The sequence below is a fragment of the Lynx rufus genome, unplaced genomic scaffold (assembly GCF_022079265.1).
Source record: "Lynx rufus isolate CCGP_SWC_20201006 ecotype Redwood Valley unplaced genomic scaffold, mLynRuf1.p SCAF_14, whole genome shotgun sequence".
In the NCBI taxonomy this organism is placed as follows: Eukaryota; Metazoa; Chordata; class Mammalia; order Carnivora; family Felidae; genus Lynx; species Lynx rufus.
The window spans coordinates 36,027,621-36,052,866 of record NW_025814828.1 but is presented as its reverse complement, the minus strand read 5'-3'; the positions used below and the strand labels follow the sequence as shown (position 1 = coordinate 36,052,866).

The window sequence follows — 25,246 nt, the reverse complement described above, 5'->3', positions numbered from 1 at the left end:
GTGTTCCAGTGTAGTTAACATACAGTGTTTGTTCTATTAGTTTCAGGTGTACAATACAGTGATTCCACACATTACTCAATGCTTATCACAAGAAGTGCCCTCCTTAATAATCCCTATTACCTATTCCCTGGTCCCCTCATCCACCTCCCCTTTGGTAACCATCTGTTCTCTAAAATTAAGACTCCCTTTCTTGCCAAATTGTTCCCTTCTAAGCAAGATGGAAGTTCTTTTCAGAACTTTCTGAAGGCTACAAGCAAAAGCTATGAATCTCTTTAGATATAAATTTCTCACACAATTCTGAGTAAAGAGTATCTAGTGTTAAAATCAAAAGTTAAGTGCTAGTCTATAGACTGATTTTTGATGAAAACAACTCAAACTTTTTAGAAGATAAAAATCTGCAAAAAGGCTCAAGATTCTAAAATGCAAGAAGCTGAAATTAAGTATTTCAAGTTTCAGGTAAAACAAAGCATTTTATAAAACTAGTTATGCATTCATTCTGTGACTCATGAGTTACTAAGGTATTCTTTAGCTCTTTCTATTACTCTTCGATATTTTTCACTTAACCAAAATGCTCAAAACTACAAACTATTTATAAAACACTCTTACTGATATAATGAACACAGTATTAGAAGCAACTTACCCTAATTCTTTTAAGCCAATCAATTTCATTATTGAGAAGAACTTCAGCATTGGGTATATTAATATTACTATTGTAAGCATAATTAAGAAGATGCCTTAAAAGGGTGAAGTAGTCGCCTGAATGTTTAGCTCTCTCTCTGGCTGTGCTCTGAAACAATAAAAGAGAATAATGTGAATTTACATGTCCAAGCTCAGAATCTACTTTTTAAAAACCCAGAGTTAACCAGAGCAGATACTAAATTAGTATGGGAATTATCATTTATTTAATAAATATAGACTGTTCTAACTTTAACCTATAACCATAAATTCCTGAATGCTTTGTTTACAGAATTAATCACATTGATATAAGCATATTAAAAAATGTCTCACCCCCAAAACGGTAAAGAGCAGAGTAATGAAGAAAAGTAGAGGCCTGTGTCCCATGCAACATCTGGTGCACATTAAAAAGAACTGCTCCTGAGCCACCTGGCGAACAGTTCTGAAATAAAAATGTTTCATATTTAATATATTATTTGCATGAAGAAAAATAACAAAATTCCAACACTGGTTTTTCTTTGGGGGAGGGGGTGGGGTGGAATAAAGGGTAAATGAAAAGTAAAAATACAAGGATACAAGGTAACACCCCCTTAAGAAGGCAACATAAAACAGACAACTTAGTAGGCTGTATGCCAAGAACTAGAACCTCAAATTGTCACAGAAGAGTTTAAGGGATGTTCTGTAACACCGGTTTCTTGAAAAAGGCTGGAAGTGGTCCGCTAGATACAAGATGTTCCATAGGGAATCTTACACATCTTTTTGGCCGTCCACAGAATTTTTACTCAACTGCACTTTGGAGCAAAGAACTCTGTAGGAATTCTGTTGCGATTACAGTAAGGATATTGCTGCAATGTCCCTTATATTATACTAGTGGTTCCCAAAACATGGTCCTCAGATCAATAGCATCAGCATCATTTGGGAACTTGTTAAAAATGCAAATTATCAGGTCGCATCCCGGACCTGCTGAATCAGAAATACTGGGGGTGGTACCCAGCAATCCGTTATTTTAACAAATCCTTCAAGTGACGTTAATGTGTGGTAAAGATTGAGAACCATTCTATTATACAATATTCTATGATGACCCACGTGAAGAACTTATCTATGGTCCCAGTAGTGAGAATTTTACTTTATCATTATGAATCTCACCCACACACACACTATATATATTATATATATATATGTCGGTGGCTCAGTTGTTTAAGCATCCGACTTCGGCTCAGGTCATGATGTCACGGCTCATGGGTTCGAGCCCCGTATCAGGCTCTGTGCTGACAGCTCAGAGCCTGGAGCCTGCTTCAGATCCTGTGTCTCTGTCTCTCTCTGCCCCCTTCCCCACTCATGCTTTTTCTCTCTCTCAAAAATAAACATTAAAAAAAATTATATACTATATAGATCTCACTAGAGTAAATGTCCAAGAGGGTAGAGACATCATATAGTTTACCGTTGTCCCTCCAGAACCTAGAATAGTGTCCGACATAATACAGATGTTGAGAACCAGTTCAGTTACCACATGCATAAGTGTTGTTTGTTTAGAAGACAGTAGTTTGTCTCCATTAGAAAGTGGAGGGCTTTGCTTTACAGATGCCAGAGTTTCTGACACCCAGAACAATGTCTGACATATGGAAGATGCTTAACAAGTATCTGCCAAGCATTTGTGTATCTTAACAGACACTGCAAACTACATTTTGTGAGTAACTATCATATTTCTTTGTGCTAGCTGACAGACAGCTTAGAACCAAATTTACAGCTCAAGGTAAAGGACTTGACAGCACATATTCTGTGTACTAACTTCCCTCCTGAATGTTTCTAGAAACTTGTATATGATCTTATAAACCAGAGGGACTTCAGAAGATTTGTGGGCTGAGTTTGGTGGAACACAAATAAACTGAAGTCAGGAGTACCTAAGTTTTCTGGGGAGAAAGTCCATAACTTTTATTAGATTTCCAAAAGTATATGTCATTTGCACTATCCTAGTTAATTTTTTTAAAAAGATAAGTATACAGCCCAAATAAAGTAGGGATCTATACAGAGTATTTGTCATTTCCTGATGAAATCTCTCACATACATGCAGATTTCTGCAATGCTTCTAAAGAAACTTTTATTAGATTTTCAAAAGTATAGGTCATTCGCACTATCCTAGTTTATTTTTTTAAAGTTAGGTATACAGCCCAAATAAAGTAGGGATCTATACAGATTATTTGTCATTTCTTGATGTAACCTCTCACATACATGCAGATTTCTGTAATGCTTCCAAAGAAACATTTGCCTATCAACAAATCCTGTTGCTCATACCTTTACAAATTACTCAAAAATTCATTTCTCACCATTTCTAATACTACCACCCTCCAGGCACTGTCAATGTTTTATTTGGATTAAAAATCCGTTTTTCTTGACAATCTAGAACTTATTCTCAACAAAGCAACCAGAATAAACTCAAAATGTTAATAACTCAGAGCACATGATTCTTCTGCTCAAAACCGTAAAACAGGATTCCCATCTCACTTATAGTAAAAAAACAAAACAAAAAATCCATGTCGTTACGATGATCTATAAAATCTTAACAGGCTGCCTGTTAATTTTCTGACCTCACCTCCTACAACTGCCTACTCCTCACTCACTGCTCCAGCCATACTGGTCTCCTTGCTGTTCTTTAGCACATTAGGCATGTTCCTGCCTCAGGACATTTACATCTGTTGTTCCTTATGGTTAAAAGGCACTTGCCCCATTATCCTACATGGATCACTACCTTACTCTTTCAGAGCTTTGTTTAAATATGTCACTTTCTTAGGCAGCCTTCTCTATCCTATATAAAACAAAACTCAATGGACTCCCTACTACTCCTTATCACCTTCCCTGCTTTATTTCTCTCCATAGCATTTATTACTATCTAACATACTATATATTTTCCCATGTCTGTCCTTCCCACTCCCCATCCTCATTAGTTCTTATATTCTAACAAGGCTGATGGTTTGTTTTGTTTAGTGCTATATGTCCCTAGTAGCTACGATAGTGCTTGATACACAATAGGTACTTGAGAAATTATTCACCAACAAGACTGCCTACCGTATTAAAATTAAACACTACTTAGATCTCAACATCAAAGACCTTCTGTAAACCAACTCCCACTAATCCCCTTTACAATATTATCCTGTACTCCTGCTTCACACATCAAACCAGACTACTCAGCTCTTTCCTGAAAGCACTATGCCAGGGGTGGCAAACTCAAATGCCTTCATCAATCAGAGGTACCATAAAGGAGTTAAATAGGGTATAAAGCAACAGGTGCTAGAAGCGGCTAGAAGAAACATAGCCACCTAAAGGAATTTAAACCTAGTTGTGAGTGATTACAGTAAGTTCAGTGTTATGATGTGGAAACAGACTTCATCTAATATGAACAGAGGTCTGGGAGGCTTTCCAGAAAACGTACTGGAAAGTGTGGCACTTTAAGTTAAAACATGAGTAGAAGCAAGGGCCAAACTGTGGAGTGGTTATAAATCAAATTTAAATATTTAGACTTCATTCAAAGGCAATGGAAAGGCACAGAAAGACTTTAATAGGAAAACATGATCATGCTTGGCAAAGATCATACTGTCTGAAGTGTGGTCACCAGATTAGAATAATACTTTAGTGGTGCAGCACTAGGGTGGGAAGATTAAGGATACTGTGGTTGTGCAGGCAATGGGTGCTGGCTGCTTAAATGAGGGTGAAAGCAATATGGAGGAGGTAGAAAAGTATATGGAGTCTAACAATACAGAAGTAAAAACAACATAATGGGGAGTGAGGTTGAGGGGGAGCACTGCCAATGCCCATCTTCAATTTGTATGTATGCATAAGTCTTACCCAAGACTCACACGTTATGTTCTGCAAAGAACCTTTACTTCTGCTCATTCTAGGTAGAAAGTAATTGTTACTCTTCTAATTCCCAGAGTACTTACTCTTCAAATTCCCAGAGTACTTTGCCTTTTATGAACCTAATTTCTGTCTCAAAGTTTCATGAGTACAAGGAACTGATCTTATTTAACTTTGGACTTTTCATTGCCAAGCACATAGTAGGGGCTCATGGGTTATGATTACACCGAATACAACTGTGTAGCAGAAAGTTAGATCTCAAGAGGTATGACACTGTCACAGAACTTCAGCCTTAGTCCCTTTAGCAGCAGTCTACTTCTGAGTTGCTACAGAATAAGTGAGAAAACACATGTGGGAAATGCACTGTATATAGGTATACTGGTATACCTATAAATTTGATCTGAAGAATAGCCTCATGTAGGCAGGTCCACAATGCCATAACTGAAACTGTTGGGAGCCAGATATGTTTGGGGATTCAGATTTTAGAAAGGTAATGCCAAAAAATTATGGTCAAGTCAGGTTTGCTGTCAAATTCTTACAAACTGGAAATAAGGGATTTTGAACCTACCATAAGTACTCGGCTATATATAAAATGATTGAAAACTCAGGGCAAGATGAGAGCCAGTACTACAGAAAATCAGATACCTAAAGCTCAAAGAGATTTTGACCCTAGAAGACCTATTGTGTTGTTGAAGACAAAGTGACAGAGGAGAACTGAGATGAAGTGCTGTCTACAGAACTTTACTTCATTGTGTGAAATTTTGGGAAGAGGAAGAGGGAAATGGTTCTAATTTCCTATAAGGGGGAATTTTCATAAAGGATAGAGAGCAGAAAAACCTGCAAAACCAAGTTCCTTAATACTTAGCAGCCAAGGAAGTGAAATAAGTTCCAAATTTAGTTTCAGATTTAAAATTCAACATAGAATGAAAAATTTGCTACCTCTAGGTTTGACTTGACTATAATTGTTTGGCCAATCATCTTTCCTCTCCTCCCTCCACCCAATGCATTATTAATTAAAACCAAACTCACTCAACCTATTTTTCTTAACATACAGGGCTGTCCAATGATGATCTTCTCAAGCAGATAGCAAGCTCAGTATTATTGGGGGGGGGGCGGTAGGTCCTGTCAAAGGACTTTTGGAATAGGCTGTAATAGAGGTCTTCAAGGAAATTACCAAGGAACTTCTAAAATAGTAGACATTCTCAATTCACGTTACAGCATCCTATGGAATGAGCACTTTTTAAAAAGTCTTATCACTGGGTTTTATTTCAGCAACTGTTTATTCTGACTTTACATTAATCAGTGATTTCTGTCACTGCTGAATGGCATTTGAGAGAATAAAAGCATTTTTGGTCTTTTCACAAAATGCATGCAAGACAGATTAATTACATAGAACAGGGACACAAATTAGAGCTCGACTTTAAAAAATCACCTTATGAACGTCAGGATTAGAATGACACAAGAGGATGGAAACCAGTATTTTCTACAAATCTAACTGACTTGCACAAAAAGAAGTCCGAAACAAAGTTTATGTCAATGATTAAATGATCCTGAACTGAAAATGAGGGCTTTATATAAAGTTGGTCTTTATTCTCAGTATAGAATGCAGAAGCTCTTACCATAACCCTGCTTTGTGAATTTCATACCGAATCAACAATTTCTCTTAAAAAAACCTGGCATGTAAGTATCCAAGATAGAACGTTAATGTCCCCTTTAATTGATTTAAAATTTATTTATTTTGAGAGACAGATGTAGGGGGAGAGCATGAGTGGCGGAGGGGCAGAGAGAGAGAATCCCAAGCAGGCTCTGCACTATCAGTGCAGAGCCCAATGCAGGGGCTTGAGCCCATGAAACAAGATATTATGACCTGAGCCAAAATCAAGAACCAGACGCTTAACCACCTGAGTCACCCAGGCTCCCCTATTTAATTTAAATCCTATAAACGAGGGGCACCTGGGTGACTCAGTCAGTTGCGTGTTCGACTTTGGCTCAGGTCATGATCTCTTGGTTGGGGAGTTTGAGCCCCATGTCCGGCTCTGTGCTGACAGCTCAGAGCCTTGAGCCTGTTTCGGATTCTGTGTCTCCCTTTGTCTCTGCCGCTCCCCTGCTCATGCTCTGTCTCTCTCTCAAAAATAAACATTAAAAAAAATTCCTGTAAACCAGATTTTAAAAGAGGATTAAAGTATGTACCTCACTTAGGCAAGACTAAATTCTGAAATTAGAGAAAAATTAATTGTACTCTGAGATTTAATGTTGCCATTTTGCGAGACTAAAACCAAACAAATTTAGGTCCAGGCAAAAACATAGTTAAACAAAATTTTCCTGAACATTACCATGCTGTAGAGACAATAAATATTTGATATCTGGGATAAATCCTGCCAGCATACATTTCTGCTTAACAAAAGATCAAGTTTTTTACAATTAAAAAAGACACTTACTTGCTGTGACAGTGCAACAGTAAGTCAATAATGAATGTCTGCCAAGCCTTTTCTTTACTAAGAGCATCTAAGGCTGTCGGAATCAAGGCAAAACATAATGTCATCACTTCCAATGCTTCACAGCAAACCTGTTCATCCTCCAAGTCTGGCTCATTGCCTGCATTGGTCTGTAAAATTATGGTCAGAGGCAAATTACCTAGAGATGCACTTAAGAAAAATCTCATACAACTTCAAGATAGTGCTTAAAACTTACCGACTCACTTAAACCATTTGGCCTCAGCCTCTTTACCTGCAATTTGAGACCAGTTTAGAATAGTATGGAAATGACTACAATAGACAATGAAGTCTAATTCCAGTATTTTTCTACATCCCAAGGAGGGAGTATTTTTCTACATCATCCAAGGAGGACACTGAGAATACCACCTGCCTTTTTGTCCTTCAGGCTTCTCAGGACCTTCTGAATAATCATTCCTTTCTCAAGAACCACTCTAGCACTGCAGAGTTAGGAACTTAGGAATAGTTCCAAAGCGTAGTGTACATATAGTGCCGTTTTATTTGAAAGCCACTGTCTTGGCCAATCATTCAGGAAGGTTTTACAATCTAAAATATGCTTCGGTAGGTAGTTATTAAATTCTAATCTGACTTTATCAAAAAGTAGTAATTACACTACATGCCTAAAATAGAATAAACATTCAAATACTAGCCCACGCACTGTACCAGACAGATGCTATAGGACTCCAACATATACCCTGGGAAAAACAGGGTTATATTAGCCATAACAAGGAAGCTCTACCGAGCTGCGAAGTTCCTACAGTTTAATTTCCTCTTCTAAATATGCATAGTGGTTATCAAAGGCAAGGTACATAGGACAGGAAATCAAAGAGTCAAACACAGACTTGCTTCTGTAAATAATTTGCTTAATTTAATCTAAGGGAAGGTCAGACATGATACCTAAATTGGCTGACACTTTCTACTTTTGACGGCTTTAAGAGAATCAAAAATATTTAAGCACCAGGATACCACAGCTGACAGTTACCTAAACGAATATTTAGGACAGAAACATTAGGACCGAAAGATGAAAGAAGAATGGAGAGAATGGGAAAAAACACATTCAACACAAGATCATTATATCTCACCGTAGTGAGAAGTAGAAAAGGTTTCTTATTTTAAAAAAGCAGCCTCATGGCAGGATTCTGAAGTACTTTATTTCAAAAGTAAAATTTTACTGTATTCTCATCTTACCTATAGCTACCCTCTAATTTTCAGCCATTAAGATGCAAATGATTGCATTTTTAAAGGTAGCAGATGTAATAATTTGGGCCTCGTGCACAATTAACATTTATTTAAAAGGAAAACATTTTTGAGATAATTCTTACCTTCTCATAAATTTTAGTGATTTCCTCATTTGGGCTAAATACTAGCTGTAGGGCCCCACATCCTGATGCCCAGATAATTTTCTGAATAGCTCTAATTACACAAATATCAGGCATATATCTTGAAGCCTGCAAGACAATAAATAATAAAAAAACTGTTTGATAGAGTATTAGAGTAAGATATTAACAAGAAAAAAATGCTTCTCCTTATAAAGGAGATAGGAATGGCTATAAAGCAGTACTATTATTTTTAGGTTCCCAAATTGCTTTTGTCCTTTCCTTCCCCCCCCCCCCAATTTAACAGCAATACGAGAAATTATCTGGCCCTATACTACTTTCAGAAGAATCTTAAAATGACTACAAAGATGACCCACATCATTATACTCCTCGTTTTTTTAACCCATGAAAAATGAAAACCAAGTCCACACAAACACCTGTATAGAATGGTCACAGCAGCTTTACTCACAGCCAGAACAGGGAAATTATCCAAAAGTCCGTCGCCAAGTGTACGAATGTGGAATACTCACAATGGGATACTACTCACAGCAGTAAAGAGGAATGGACTAATCAATGGTCCACACAGCACAGACAATTCTCAATGTCATTATGCGGAGTGGAAGAAGCCAGACATGAAAGAACACACACTGCACAAAATTCTAGAAAATGAAAACTATTCTATACTGACAAAAGATGACTGGTTACCTGGGGTTAAGGAGTAGAGGGAAGAAGGACTGCAAAGGGGCATACAGAGCAATGGAAATGATGGTGGACTTAAACATACACGCATTTGTCAAAATTGAATTACATACTTTAAGGATGCTGTTTATTGTACATGAAGAGGATTCTAACTGGAAAGTACTAACATTGATATTAGATAAAATTCATATTACGGGAACTCTAGAGTGAGACAGTGACTAAAGTGGGCCGAGGAAAACTGAGCCCTAAATTGTGATAAGGGTTATTTCTTAAACAGAGGGTCAAAAGTGGGAAGAAACAAACCTTGCAGGATTTCAGAGCTTAAAAACTTTAATACTAACCTCATCAGATATTTGCTGAGCAAGACGAATTGACACATTTCTAAGCATGCATTCAGATGATGGATTAGGAATGCTCTGAAGGGCACTTTGTAGCACCACAGCTTGATCATGAGTAACTTGGTTGACCTGAAAAAACAGAACCATTTTACCTGGAAGTAAGTTGTGCAGAGCTCCCACCCATCACCACTCCCTCAAGATGACCCCCCTTCCATATATACACACACACTGGAGAACCACAGGGATTTACACAAAAAGTCCATCTTGCAAACAATGTGGGCTTCCACTTTTTCTTGTGCTTAGTGCTACATGTCCCTCTACAAACGCCCATTCTAGCTCAATTCAACTTGTATCTCTACATCTGGGCTCAGTGTAACTTGTAGAGGTAAGTGATAAACCGAAGTGATGGTTCCACAACCCTATCTAGAGGCTCAATAAATTACTCCATGTCTCTTACGTGCATGCTCCTGGGAGACCCTGCTCCCATTTCCCCTGGTCATCATTTATCTTCTTTGAAAAGGAGAAACATTAAGGAATTTTCATAACAGAATAAAATTACCAATGTATGAAAGGTACCACTGTTCTATTTAATAGCATAACCAAGTTTTTAAACCTATAAAAAAAACTCGTACTTATTAGCCAGGCCATTCTGACTGCGTTTCAAGTTAACTCCTTTTCTCTATGTTGTAGGAAATACTTAGTATTTAAGACATGTCTGTTTTACTAAGTTTGCCTTTATCTCTTTAAAGATATCTCTGTGTGTTCCTTGAGATTAGAGACTATTATTTATAAACCTTTGTATCTACAGTGGCATATTTTCTGAATAAATATTGGAGAAAAGTGAAAGAGGAAAGCATGTAATCACTTTCTGCGTACTTCATTAAGCACCTGTGTGAAGGACCATGGTTTGAATCTGTTTATCTTGATATAGAAGCACTATTTTTTATCCCAACCAACATGGAACCCTAAAAAACAATATAAACTTAGGCTATTTGTTTTTCTTTACTGTTTTAATGTAAAACTTCTTACATATACAAGAGGGGAGAGAACAGTATTATAAACACTCACATACTCACAGCCCAGCTTCGATAATTATGAAAGAAGGACCAAGAGTGTTTTATCTAACCACTCCCTCTCACTTTCCAATCCCTCCAACACCAGAATTATTTTGAAGCAAATCCTGGATATCATATAGTTTCATCTGTAATATATCAGCAATTATTTTTTTAAATGCTTATTTTGAGAGAGAATGAGTAGGGGAGGGGCAGAGAGAGAGGGAGAGAGAATCCCAAGCACACTCCATGCTCAGCACAGAGCCCAACACCTGGCTGGATTTCATGAACCATGAGATCATGACCTGAGCCAAAGTCAAGAGTCAGAGGCTCAACGGTCTGAGGCACCCAGGTGCTCCTCAGCAATTATTAAAAACAAAAAGGGAGGGGCACTTCCTTTAAAACAGAACCACAATATCATTATCACACCTAAAACAATTATAAATGCTATTTTCATGATATATATTATTCAGTATCACAGATTTATCATATTACAGATCTAATCAACATTCCAATTCCCTGATTAAGACCTAAGCCATTTACAAAAGAGAGAATCTATATTCCTGAAGCTTTTATCTTCTTTGGCCACTTATGATGAATACAGAAAACCTCAAATTTTAGTCAGAATGAAGTGGAGCAAGGATACCACCAAGGAAAGACAGATTAAGAATAAGCTCAGACCTGAAGGTTAAGCTTATCAAGATGGGAAGAAAGGCTGGCCACAGGCTAAGCCAATTACAACTTTCTTATTACCAAATGTATCTTCATATATCTGCTAGCTACAAATTAATAAGAGATTCATATGCAGTTTTTATCAGGTTTAAAATAGCTGAAAGTCAAAAAAAGTTTAAAGGAACAGGGAGGAATTGTCCTCTTAAAATTAGAGGATAGTCAGTAAAAAGCACTTTCACTTTCAATACAAATATCATTTAATAGAAGAAAACCTTTAAAATAGGGTACCACTGGAAAGGAACGTGAAACATTCTGAATCACCTCTGAACTCAAACTTTAAAAATTACTGTTACTATTACTATAAATAAGGCATTTTTAAAAAGTCTATTACCGATGTCATGGGATTCACGCCTTCTACACCTGGCTGACAAGCTTCTGCCACAGCTCGAACGTGGCCATAGCCAATGGCAGTTAGCAACAGTTTGGCTATTTTAAGAGCATTGAGGTAAGCACCCCTTCGAGTTTCCATATCTGCATTTGGTAGGAAGTTATTTCTGGTTAGCATGCTCAGGACAAGGGGTAGGCCACCACTTTTTAAGAAGTGAAACTGAAAATCAGAGGAATCATCAGCCAGAGGTGCACCAGCAGGCATTAACAAGGCATAGACTACCTGGAAAAAGAAAAGAACCATATTAAAAGGGTTTAAAAAGATAATTTCTATTTTCCCTATCATCATTGTGAAGAAATTCTTGACCATTTGAAAAATTTTTCATTATAAATTTTATCCACGTTCTTCACAATACCATGTAAAAGGTCAAGTTCAAAGAACATGAAGTAAATTCAAAAGGGAAAAAACTGACCTCTGTTAGGTATAGCACTTGTGAGGCTGAAGGACCAAAGAAAAGCGAGTCAAGAGATGGACTAAGGCTGCTTTCTCCAAGTTTGGCATGGTCTAAACAAATAGCTCTTAATTTTTCTATTGTTGTGCTATCTGTAAGAAAACAGGAGATATAGTCTAAAAACATAATTCATGCATTCATAGTACTTCACTTTTGATATTTTGAAGACTACTTTAATATGGCATAACAATCAATTCATTGAATTACAGACTCATACTTCTCAAGAAATAGCCAGATCTGGATTAAAAAAAAATAATAATAAACATTACAATCAACCAGGACTCTCTAATCAGTCAACCCAAACATGAGGCAGTCTCCACTAAAAGATCTCAAATCAACATGCCTCTTCAGCCAGTGGAAACCTAAAAAATACAGTACACTTCAAAAGGAAGTAATTCTTATTGAAAAGAACAAGATAAAAAATGAGAAGCCCTTCCTTCCAACTTCTCTATTATTAACCTTTATGACACTATGCGCTAACTGGTTTATTTTCCTGAAAGGGGCTTAGTGGTTACCTTAGAAACTGAACTTTAACAGGAAAGATGGGAAGAAAAAAAAAGGAACATAGGGACCCTCCACCTAACACAACTTCACCTTTATGAAAAGAGGCAAAAAGCAAAAATAGCACTCAGAGAACTGTTAAAGAGGCAGCATACAGCCCTGAGCAGCGAGAGTGGCCACGCCAAGCTCCTTCCCTGGGAACTACACTCAGCATCTCAGCATCAATCCGCCAGAGCTTCGAGCTGCCTCTGTGAGTGAGCATCTATGCTCTTTCTTAATTTGTGCATCTGTTAAGATGTGCCCTTAGGTATCAGAAAAGCCTAAGAGGTTAACTGGAAACACTCAAAAATTTTTCCACATAAATGGTAAATGCCTCTTTGCTTTATACCAGTTTTGGCTTATAAAAGGTTTCATAGGAACACTCTACTTTGGAGTAGCAGGAGAAACCTGTAGTGATTAATGTTCACCTCAAATCAAGCACAGCTTTTTTTTTTCCCTTCATGGTATTAAAATACAAGTTTCTTTTAAGTCATAGTGAAAAGACAGTTAAAAAAAAAAATCCCATGATACAATTTGGCATTAGCTACCAAACATTCACACTTAAGAATAGTCCATCAACTTTAGAAAGTACTTTACTGTTTGCAAATTTTTATATAAATTCTAGTTAACATACAGTGTAATATTGGTTTCAAGAGCAGAATTTAGTGATTTATCACTTACATACAACATCCAGTGCTCATCCCAACAAGTGTCCATCTTAATGCCCATCACCCATTGAGCCCACCCCTCACCCACCTCCCTCCATCAACACTCAGTTTGTTCTATCATTAAGAGTCTCTTACGGTTTGCTAAGAAGTACTCTGTTGATCAAATTATCTCCCAAGTAATTAAATGCGCTATGATTAAAACACCACTTGATAAGATTGCTTTAAAAAAATTAAAAGCTTTTTTGAAGAATAAAGATATATTACTATAATTTCCATAGGCTAGAAATAAATACCTTACTAAAAAAAAAATCTTCAGTTTGTTTTACAACTGATGGCTTTCCCTTTTCTGAAGAGATACTGACATATAATGTAACTAAAATATTAACTTATCATCAAACATCTGTGAATAGCTTCTCAGGTCATTAAATAGTCATCCCCTGTATTATTTTTAAAGATTTATTTTATTTTTTTTTTCAACGTTTATTTATTTTTGGGACAGAGAGAGACAGAGCATGAACGGGGGAGGGGCAGAGAGAGAGGGAGACACAGAATCGGAAACAGGCTCCAGGCTCTGAGCCATCAGCCCAGAGCCTGACGCGGGGCTCGAACTCACGGACCGCGAGATCATAACCTGGCTGAAGTCGGACGCTTAACCGACTGCGCCACCCAGGCGCCCCAAAGATTTATTTTAAAAAATTATTATTTAGTTATTTGGTGACAGAGAGAGTGAGCAAGCAAGCGTGAGCAGGGAAGGGAGAGAGAGAGGGAGAGAGGGAGGGAGAGGGAGAGAGGGAGACAGGGAGAGAGAGGGAGACAGGGAGAGAGGGAGAGAGGAAGAGAGGGAGAGGGAGAGAGAATCCCAAGAAGGCTCTGCATTGTTAGTGCAGAGCCCGATGCAGGGCTCGAACCCACAAACTGTGAGATCATGACCTGAGCCGAGATCGGGAGTTGGAAGCTTAACTGACTGAGCCACCCAGGTGCCCCTTCCCCTGTATTATTTTAATTGGTGAGTAAAATGACATTGTGTCATTTTACCAGTTGCATATTATTAGGCATTTAGGTTGTTTCCAATATATATTTTTTTAAACACTCAAGATCCTAGCAGCTAAATCTTGCAATTATTTATTTCATCAGGAAAAAATCCTGCAAGCAGAATCACCAACGTCCAAGACCTCTGCATATATCATCAAATTGCTTTCTAAAAAAACAAATTCATATGCTGTATGAGAATGTCTTGCTTGGTTTAAAAATATTGAGTGAAGGATGAAGGCAAAAGGGAGTAGGAGGAAAAACAAGCTAAGAAAAAGCAGTGAATACTAAGCAAATCATTTCATGTTGCATTATGTTATTCACCTGTGCTATGTAAACCAAATGATCATTAGTGGCTATTCCAACTATAGCATTCTTCAATCTAAATGATCTCAGATGCCCAATGATATGCAAAGCTCATTTCACACATGGAAAACGGAGAAATATTTAAACCATCCACAATCCTGTCATCCAGATATAGTTAAGAGTTTAGTTTATTCCCTTGTCTTTCAAAAAGATACCTAAACCTAATCAATTATATGTTGCAGTGGATTATTAAAATGTATAGAAAACACATAGTAACACAGAGTTATAACAGTATAAATGCCAACCGCCTGCATGTGAAACCTAGAAGTGTCGTTTAAGCTACGTGTCCCTAGTCAAGTAACTTAATAGCTGGGTCTCGGTTTCCTCATCTTTACAATATAGATTAAAAATAGTTAATAGCTTCATAGGGATGTTGTGAGGCTTCAATGAGCTAATAAATATGAAGTGCTTATAATGGATTCTGACGTATTTTAAGATATTAATTAGACCAAACTAGTGGGAAAAAGGAAGCACTGAATAGGAAAAGCAACTCATTGTGCTTGGTAAAGCTGTATACATTTTAACCACCTAGTATGAAGGAAGAATCTGTTTTCCTGGTGCATGTAGGGAAAGGACACAGGAACTCCTGAGTACAGTCTAAATTACAAGAGATTAAATTACCTACACAGAGAAGACTGGAGAACATTCTAAGTTTAACAGCAACCCATACCGGAGGCACCTGACTTCAGGCAGATTCAGAATGAACGAAGAGAGGTAAAGTTGATGGCTTGGAAAAAAGCTATTAATTCCATCTTGGTGTTCTCCCCCTTTAAAATATATGCAGCAAGTGTGTACAAACACTAAATGATTATCTGCTTCCTTTCTTGAAGGAGAGCACGTGCACAAGCAGGTGTGTATGTGCATGTAGCAACCACAGTCACAGTGAGTTTAACATTTTGTTGAATACTCATTTAGTATCAGTCATTAGGCAATAGGTTTTCCATATGCCACTCATGTAATCCCTGTAATCCCATGAAATAGTTATTAGCCCAGTTACATAAATAAGGAAGTTTTGAAAGACAAAGAAAACATGTTGAAGGCATGGAATAGCAACTTGAATCAGAACTTGAACTCAAGTCCATCTGTGTCCAAAGCCTGATCTGTCTACTGTAATATGAATATGAAAAGGTCTACTGGCCTTTTCAAATTTAGGTACTATACTTTGAAATATGAAAAAAGCACTCTTGCTTGAACTTCTGGCAAGAGCTCACTCTATGTGGTGGCATTATGCACAAATCATGAGATTGGAGATTCTAAGGTGTTTTCAAGTACGCTGTGAAGGATGACTCTGCATACATAAAGCAACAATAACTGTTACTCAAACACTAGTAAATAAGACAATACAAATCCTAAATAATACAACAGGTAAGGGTTAAGGATTAAATTAAATGGTTGAGAGAAGCTTTAGATAAGAACCTAAATACTTGAACTGATTCTGTCCCACAGGAGTCAGAAAAGAAGACAGGAAATGTCAACATGATGTTTGCTTTAGAAAAAGGAGATAATGGTAACACAAAGCAGTTTTAAAAATTACCTGGGACAATTATTGAACTGTTTTTATCAGCAATGAATCCACAAACCACACCACAAAGAGAATGATTACAAAATATACAATATCAAAAGGACATACAAATAGGAGATGAAGAAACATTAGAAAGATATGAACAAATCATTGAAGGTATAGAGGAGATGGGAGACAGATAATCTGGCTTCGATGAACCAGGAAGCACTTGTGAGGGGAAGAGGGAGGAGAAGAGGGTACTTAGTAATAAGTTAATGCCCCCACTGAATCCTAGAAAAGCTAAGAATATGAAAACAATAGGTAGTTGGGAAAGTACCAAACAAAAATTGCTGAAGTCTGCATACATAAGCCATGCCCCAACCCAACAACAAATTGATGAAAATGGGAAGAAAACAGCTTGGAAATGTAGAGACAAATACAAATATGAAATGGCGAGAGACCAAGAAGCTGGAGTAGGACCAGTATGAACCCGTGTTTTTTCCTAATAGAGACAGACACAGAAACTGATAGAGATGTGCATTAACTTCCTCAATTTAATGAAAAGGCCTAGAAACAAGATACCCCAGTATTGAACACAATTTAGTTCTCAGATTTTGTTCCTAAATATCCTCTATCATCACTGAAAGGAGAAATGGCTGACTACAGGGCTAGGATAAAGTACTAGATGAGCTGCAAACATCTTTTACCAGAAAGTAATAACATACTGAAATAATGATGAGGCCATAGAACAAGGCATTAGGTCCATCCACTGACCACATCTGGGACAACTGAACATCAAAATCAGTTATGATTAAAATAGCTATAACCCAACAGGGTTATATAAACATATAAAACACAACAAATGGGGCTCTACTTTGCCAACCAATAAACGAAGAAAGAAAGATCAAGTAAAACAAAATCACCATGTTGTAACCATCACAGGAAGAACGGATTCAGGCAATCACCACAAAGAATGGTGAAACGAGTAAAAGTTTGATGAGGAAAAAGTTACAGGGTCTCAAAACATCTCTCCAAAAAAAGGAAAAATAACTTTACATTGGAGAAACCTGACAGGTATCAATTAAGTGATCTTGGATAATGTCACCAATAAAGGACAAATGGACATGTGCCTCCTGATAGAATGCTCTTAGAAAGAGCATCACATAAGTGGTACTCTGACAAAATGTATAACCTGTATATAACCATCAGGAAACAGACAAAACCCCAAACAGACACATTCAACACCACTACTGATCCATGCTTTTCAAAACCGTCTAAGTCATAAAAGACAAAGACTGAGAAACTGCTCCAGATTAAAGATACCAATGAATGATGCAATATAAGAACCTGAATTGGACCCTCAACCAGAAAACACTGTTGTAAGGTTGATTATTGGGAAAATGTGTGTAAGGTCTGTAAATTATAATAAATTATCAGTGCTATATATTTTCTGATTTTGATTAATACTGTGGTAGTATTAAGAGAATGTCCTTGTTCTTAGAAAGCAATACGTATTCAGGGATAAAAAGATACAGTATCTACAACTTGTTCTCCAAAGGAGATCATCAATCTCTGATGCAGATGAGAGAGAGAGATGTAACAACTATAGCAAAATGTTAACAACTATTGAATCTGGGGAAGGGAAGATTGTACTATTCTTTGTAAGTTTGAAGTTATTTCAATAAGAATAACAGGTTTTTTAAATGCTTATTAAGAAATTTTTTTTCAATGTTCTGAAAGAGAAACAAGAGTATGCATGGGGGAGGGGCAGAGGCAGAGAGAGGAGGAGGCACAGAATCGGAAGCAGGCTCCAGGCTCTGAGCTGTCAGCACAGAGCCCGAAGCGGGGCTTGAACCCATGAATGCTGAGACCACGACCTGAGCCAAATTCAGAAGCTTAACCGACTGAGCCAACCAGGTACCCCTTTAATGTTTATTTTTGAGGGGAGGGAGGGGCAAAGATAGAGGGGGACAGAGGATCTGAAGTGGGCTGTGCGTGGACAGCAGAGAATCTAATGCGGGGCTTGAACTCACTAACTGTGAGATCGTGACCTGAGCTGAAGTTGGATGCTTAACCAACTGAGCCACCAAGAGGCCCCAGAAAAAAAGTTTTTAATAGGAAAAAGGGACTCTACAAAAAGCAGAGACAAGCAGGGAACAGAATAATGTATCTATCAGTAATAGCTTTCAGGGTAGTAAGTACAGTCTGTTAAGTTGTAACACTTCTTTCTAAAACCCCAATTAGCTCACATTCAAATGGCAAACAAAAGGGTGTCAGTATGATGTGAAAGGTAAGCTTGGTCATACGTGATTTCTCCCAGACAATGGGAGCCAGTATAGCAGGAGAAGAAGTGTAACTTTTAAGAACAACCAAAACCAAAACCAAACCCAAACCCAAACCCAAAACCAACTAACCAAAAACCCCTTGGCCTGGCAGCTGTGCAGGACGAAGCCCTTTTAACTTTTTAGGAAAAGGAAAAGTGAGCACCTTCCCCGGTACACTCCCGGCAGGCTTTACTTTGTTCTGTGCCCACTTTAATGGCAGCTCATCTGTCTCTGAGCTCCACTTCCATCTTTATTATAATCTCAGTACTATCAACTCATCAATTTCTATTGGTCCCATGTCTTTTATGAAGACTCTTGAGGCAGTCTTCAGCCATACTCAACTACCTGGTGGGCTGTTCAAGTTATCTCTGAAGATACTAATTATTTTTACTCGTGCTATTTAAACTCTATGTGACAGGGCTGCCTAGTCTAGGATATTACAGCCCAAGCAGGGTGAGGAAGACATTCATGGGGGAGGGGAGAAAAAAAAATAAGAAAAAATCAAGAAAGGCCCAAGATATAGCAACCTGAGAATAGGGATCCTGCCAGAGAAAGAAACAACCACATACGAGGAGGAGGAAGAAGACGAGGAAGAGGAAAAGCTCTAGAAAATAGTGAAACCTAACAGATTATATAATGCAAATAATAATGGGAACTTATTTTGAGAAGTTATTAGAAGATATGTGGGATGAACTAGTAATAGGTGTATAGAAAATTAAGAAAACGAAAAGGGGAAATCATTAAATCCAGGAACAAAGTTGTCAGTAATCCAGGCAAACTACTTTTCACCAAATGTGAATCTACATTTTAGTGTCCTAGTTAGTGGGGGGCTCGACCACATGACCCTGAGATCAAGAGTTGCATACTCTCTCAAATGAGCCAGCCAGATGCTCCTTTAGTGTCAATTTTAGATAAGAATTTAAGCAAAAATGGGGAGGATGTGAGAATAAAGTTTTCATCTCCGTAAAAAACTCAGTAGGTATCCAAAATTGACACATATAGTTTAAGAGATTTATAGACATAATAGCAATATCCATATACAAGAAAAGAATCGCACGTTAAAGTGGTTGTCTCTAAGGAATAAAAAAGAAGCAGTGCCACAGAGGACACATGGCCCATAGTACGGTGCAGAGGTCAGCACATTTTTTCTGTAAAGAGCCAGATAGTAAATACTTAAGGCTTTGCAGGCCATAGCATGTTGGCCACAACTACTGAGCTCTATGGTTTTAAAACAAAAGCAGCCACAGATAGTATATAAGTGAATGGGCATGGCTGTACACTGATAAAAGTTTGTTTAGAACACTAAAATGTAAATTTCATACAATTTACATAAGCTACAAAATGGTATTCTCTTAATTTTCTCCCCCCACCTATTTAAAAATGTAAAAACCATCCTTGGCTCCTGGGCCGTACAAAAGCAGGCAGTGGGCTGTATTATGCCATTTCCTGACATGGTATTCTATACCACAAAGTATGTTCCATCTAGAAACAGAATTTATTAATATACATTGTCCAGCATGTACTTCATGAACATTATACATATAAAAAAAAATTCTTACCTGGCGGCATAAGTTTCATAAGTACTCTTGCTCCATCTCTAAGAGGCGGCATATTTAGGCTGCTACCTAAGTCTGCAACTTGCCAAAGGAAAGAGATGTATCTGGGATGTAGTGACATAATCTAGAATACACAACACAAAATATTGACCTATAAATTATACATCCCCCAATAAAAGAACCCCCAAATAAGTTAATTTCCAGTTTTGTTTATTTCATTTCTACTCTCTAAAAAGGCTGGCCTTACCCATCTTCCCACCTGTATAAATCCTTCACAATGCAGACTGAATATATTACCCAAGCCATCTTCGGTAATTTCTGTGTGACAGCTCTTTTACTATTTTGTTACATTATTTCTCTCATACCTACAAGTTAGACTCTATACATACAAAAGGCTGTCATGCCTGCTAATAAATTCCTAATTCAATTGTTGTAGGGAGCCAATTCTGACACTGGAGTGGCTGGTTATCACCATAGCCATTAAAATTCTCTTGGGGAGGGGAAGTAAGAGAGGAATCAGGGTTTCTTAACATACGAGATATGTAACTGACTTGAGAAAGATTGCAGACATTTTCCTACAGAAACAGTTGTGAAGAAAGGGTTCGTTTCTGTGGTACAAATACAAAATACAGTGGTAGTTTTCTAAGTTTATACATTCAATAGTTATAATTACGCTGTATAACAGTAAACATATTATTGTATCTAAAGGGAAATTTTTTTTTTAAGGTTTACTTAATTTTGAGAGCGCAACCATGAGTGGGAGGAGGGGGGGAGAGAGATCTATTCTGAAGCCGATGGTTAACTATACAGTTCTTTGATATTTTGCTTCATTAAACTAAGCTTCTCAACAAAAAAGAACTATTCTGTATATAGCTAGAGCCCTTGAACAACATGGGTTTAAACTGCACAGGTTCACTTACACAGATTTTTTTCCCAGAAGTACAGTAAATGTTTTCTCTTTATGATTTTCTTACCATTTTCTTTTCTGTAGCTTATTGCAAAAATACAGTATATAATACATACATTCAGTATAAAACAGTGAAAACACAATAAACAATACCTGTAACATACGAAATAACATGTTCATCAACTGTTCATGTTACTGGTTAAGGCCTCCAGTCAGCACTAGGCTATGAATATGTAAGTTTTGGGGGAGTTTTTAAGTTATATGTGAATTTTCCACTGCATGGGGGGGCAGGGAGCAGGTGGTTGATACAAGGTCAAACCTTATTTCTTTATTCTTAAAGAACCTCACATAATGCCTTGCATACAGTAACTCAAAACCATCTACTCACCACCCCAGGCAAACAGCTTTCCACTTCTGGATTGGGACCATCACTGTAATGATTCCCATGGTTTCCAGGAGATCCAGTTGAGGAATCAGAAGAGCTATCAGGGCTTGAAGGCATATTGGAACTTATTTGTGTAAGTTTGGCTGTAATTAGCTGAAAATAATACACTAAGTTAATATCAAAAACCAGGAAAACTATGCAAAACAGAAGTCAGTAACGTACCAACAAACAAAAAAAAACCTACAGGCTATACTTCTAGAAATTCCATTTATAGGTGTTGCCTAATAACCACTTAAATAGTTTTGTTTTTAGAAATCCGTTCTTCTACTATATTGTAAGTACCATAATGCCAATCTTATGTAGGGTTGTAATCCAAGTAACTAATATAGAGCCTCACACATAACATGTCAAATGAAATATTAACTAGTGAAATGAAAAAGTCTCAGGTTTGACTTTCTTGAAAAGGTTGGCAACTGTAGATACTTACTGATTTATCTTTTAAGTTTAATTGTCCAATTAACTTTCTGTCATCTGCAGGATCTATCAGTTCACCACCCACAAAGAGCTCAATTTTTGTATGGGCAACATTGGCTTTAATACGATTGAGAATGTATCGTCGTACTGAACCGATCGTATCATTTGTATGAGACCATACATCCAAGTCATCAACTTGTCTGCCCTGGTTTGGAAATCGAACTATAAAAGAGAGGTGTTTACCACGGAAAGCTCTGGGGGGGAAGAAAAGAAAAAAAATCACCCTCATCAGCAGAATTTCCTATCTTCTTATTAAACAAGAAAAAGTGAGTTAAAGGATACTTATTTCTAGGATCTTGAAAATAAAAATTTATAATCAAGAGTTGAACACTCAACCGACTGAGCCATCCAGGTGCCCCTACTGCCCTCTAATTATAAATATTTTAAGCAATCTTTAAAAATACAACAATCCTATGTCATTTTATTCTTGTACCTATGGTTGCAGAAAATGAGAGGTCTTGTTTTAAGAAATTAAATCAGAGACCTGAGTTAACAACACTCTATGTAATGCAATGAAAATGCAACTCACTAAGACTATTTTTAAATGTGAAAGATACTTTAGCTTGAGAATATTAACAAAAATGCAAAGATGTAAATATTTCGTGAAAAATTATTAATATCAAAATTTAGACACCGAATATTTGTTGATAATATCTTCTTATAGATAAGACAGAAAAACTAAAATTCACATTCAAGAGGCAACTTAATATAGTTTCATGGTTAACAATGAGAACTCTTTTAAAATAAATACTGATGGCATTCATTCTATAAACATCTCTAAATTATAAATACTATTTGAATTACTCAATGGTGAGACTTTAACAGAAATACCAGTACATTTGGAAGTATTTCTTGACGTATCAGCTATCTGTCAAAAGCAGCTTTTAAGAGTTATTTCCAGTTAATTCTCCAATCTATGAATTATTTTTAACCGTATAAATAAACAGCATCAAAATACTTCCAACTGCAAAATATCCTTGACAAGACTTAACTAAAAGGCAATAAAGTGAACAGCAATAAATAGATGGGGAAAACTAGACTTAATGCCCTACCAACAACAACAACAAAAAATAGATCCTGGGAAAAAAGGTCTAGGAAAAATACCAAGTAATTAATTAGTAGATCAGTTATTCACAAACCTTGACATAGGTAGAATTGTTCTTTCCTCGTGATAATCACTGTCACATTCATTTATATATTCCCTTAACACAGTTAACACTCGAACCATTCGAACAGCTTCTTGCCTTGCACAATTAATACTGTCTTTGTCACCATCCAAAACACACAACGTGTCATAAGAGGCTTTCAAACGATCAAAGCAAGACTGAATGAAGTCTTCATGGATCACCACCTACAAATAATGGGCCAAATAAAGACAGTCCAAGATACTTTCATTGCCATCATATTTAACCAATGTCTACACTGATAATAAAACACACTACATTTTGTCAAAGGAAGCCAGAGTTACGTAAGTTAACAAGTATAAATTAGATAAAGAATGAGCTTCAAAGTAGGTAGTAAAATCAAAAGAAATTCAGTTGATATCTCATGCCATAAATATACACAAAATAATCACTTGAAGTAATCAAGATTCATGTTGTCTAAACAGCATTTTGTGGAATGATAATACAAACAAATATTGTAGGTATACATTTAATCAGAGTTGAAACAAACAACTTAGTTAATTCAGAATTCAAAAAATTCTTATAAGCAAAAGAGTTCGTTACTAGAATTCTAATTTGTGGACGTTTTAGTGAATGTAAATCCTCACCTGATTGACCTGCAGCCTTGGACCAAGGTTTGTATATATCTCTTTAAGTAGATCTATAGCTCTGCTGGCAATATCATCATTACTTTGAATCACCACCTAGGTTCAAAAAGATTCAAGTGTAAACAACTTTCATGACATATTTTAGGTGGACATTTCAATTCAAACCATATCCATTGAAATATGGATATTTCATATCCATGAAAAACCATTATTTTCAATACAGTACTCCATAATTTAAGGGTATATTTACTTTGATAATCAAGTAAGTCAAGTAAAATTAAGAGACTGAAGAGTAATAAAATGCAAAACTCAAGTCTTTGACTAAAGCAATTTAAGAATGGAATACACATTTTACTAAGAATAAAATATGCTTTGAGTAGTATTAGTGAACCCTGCAAATCAACTTGGCAACCAAGTTGTGAGACTGAAGGAGGAATTCAAATTAGTTACAAGTTAATAAAAGATACGTTAAAAATTAGTTAAAAAGAAATTTTAAAAGAGTGTGAAAATTAGTTAAAAAGAAACAAAGAGTGTGAATGAGGGAGAATTCGCAGGGAAAATGAGCAGAGAAAAACAAAAAACAGAAACAAAAAAACTGGCTCTCCCTTGTCCAACCAGTTTTACATTTTGGAGTACTGTATATATTTTTATTTAAATTGTTTTTAACGTTTATTATTTTTGAGAGAGATAAAGAGTGCGAGCGGGAGAAGGGCAGAGAGAGAAAAGGAGGGAGACACAGAATCTGAAGCAGGCTCCAGGCTCTGAGCTGTCAACACAGAACCCGATGTAGGGCTCAAACTCACGAGCCATGAGATCATGACCTGAGCTGAAGAAGGATGCTCAACTAACTGAGCCACCCAGGCGCCCCTATAAATTTTTACTTTTAAAAAAGGTTCTGGCTGTTTAAAAATATTGAAACCCACTTAATGAAAAAGTCTGAAAAATCAAATGACACAGTAAAGAGTCTACAGTTTGCAGAAAAATATATCCAAAAAACAATATAAACTGCTATGAACAAGTCAGATTTTTAAAAGTAAAAATAATATATTAATACTATACTGGCACAACATGGAGAGACATTGAGGACATTGTGCGAAGTGAAAAAAGTTCAGAGAAAGACAAATACTGCATGATCTCATGTGTATGTGGTATCTAAAAACAAATAAAAAACAACTCAGAACAGACTGGCAGTTGCCAGAGGCGGGGAATAGACAAAATGGGTGAAAGTGGTCAAAAGGTACAAATTTCCATTTATAAAATAAATACTGAGGATGTAATGTACAACACAGTGGCTACAGTTAATACTGTACTGCATACTTGAACGTTGCTAGGAGACTAAATTTTCAATGTTTTCATCACAAGAAAAAAATTTGTAATGACTTGTGGTGATGATTGTTAACTAGATTTATTGTGGTGATCATTTCACAATATATACAAATATCAGATTATGCTGTGCACCTGAAACTAATATGATGTTGTATCCATTTTATCTCAAGCACATATATATTTTAATACTAAAACAGTGGAGGAGCGCCTGGGTGGCTCAGTTGGTTGAGTGTCTGACTCTGGCTCAAGTCATGATCTTATGGTTCGTGGGTTCAAGCCCTGCGTCCAGCTCTGTGCTGACAGCTCAGAGCCTGGAGCCAGCTCCAGATTCTGTCTCTCACTTACTC

At 36.8% G+C, this 25,246-nt stretch overlaps 1 protein-coding gene across 2 annotated transcripts in view; it reads right to left on the bottom strand.

Moving 5' to 3' along the window:
* The window catches only part of USP9X (ubiquitin specific peptidase 9 X-linked), a 95,447-nt gene that overhangs the window by 32,871 nt on the left and 37,330 nt on the right, over positions 1–25,246 (bottom strand). For both annotated transcript variants that reach the window (XM_047076090.1, XM_047076091.1), the window contains exons 16-27: positions 23,574–23,669; positions 22,942–23,153; positions 21,756–21,996; positions 21,272–21,421; positions 19,980–20,100; positions 11,954–12,084; positions 11,485–11,763; positions 9,373–9,498; positions 8,339–8,464; positions 6,963–7,129; positions 1,009–1,117; positions 641–787 (exon numbers count right to left, since the gene is read on the bottom strand). In XM_047076090.1, the coding sequence (XP_046932046.1) occupies positions 641–787; positions 1,009–1,117; positions 6,963–7,129; positions 8,339–8,464; positions 9,373–9,498; positions 11,485–11,763; positions 11,954–12,084; positions 19,980–20,100; positions 21,272–21,421; positions 21,756–21,996; positions 22,942–23,153; positions 23,574–23,669 (1,905 nt within the window). The remainder of the gene's footprint in view (positions 1–640; positions 788–1,008; positions 1,118–6,962; positions 7,130–8,338; positions 8,465–9,372; positions 9,499–11,484; positions 11,764–11,953; positions 12,085–19,979; positions 20,101–21,271; positions 21,422–21,755; positions 21,997–22,941; positions 23,154–23,573; positions 23,670–25,246) is intronic.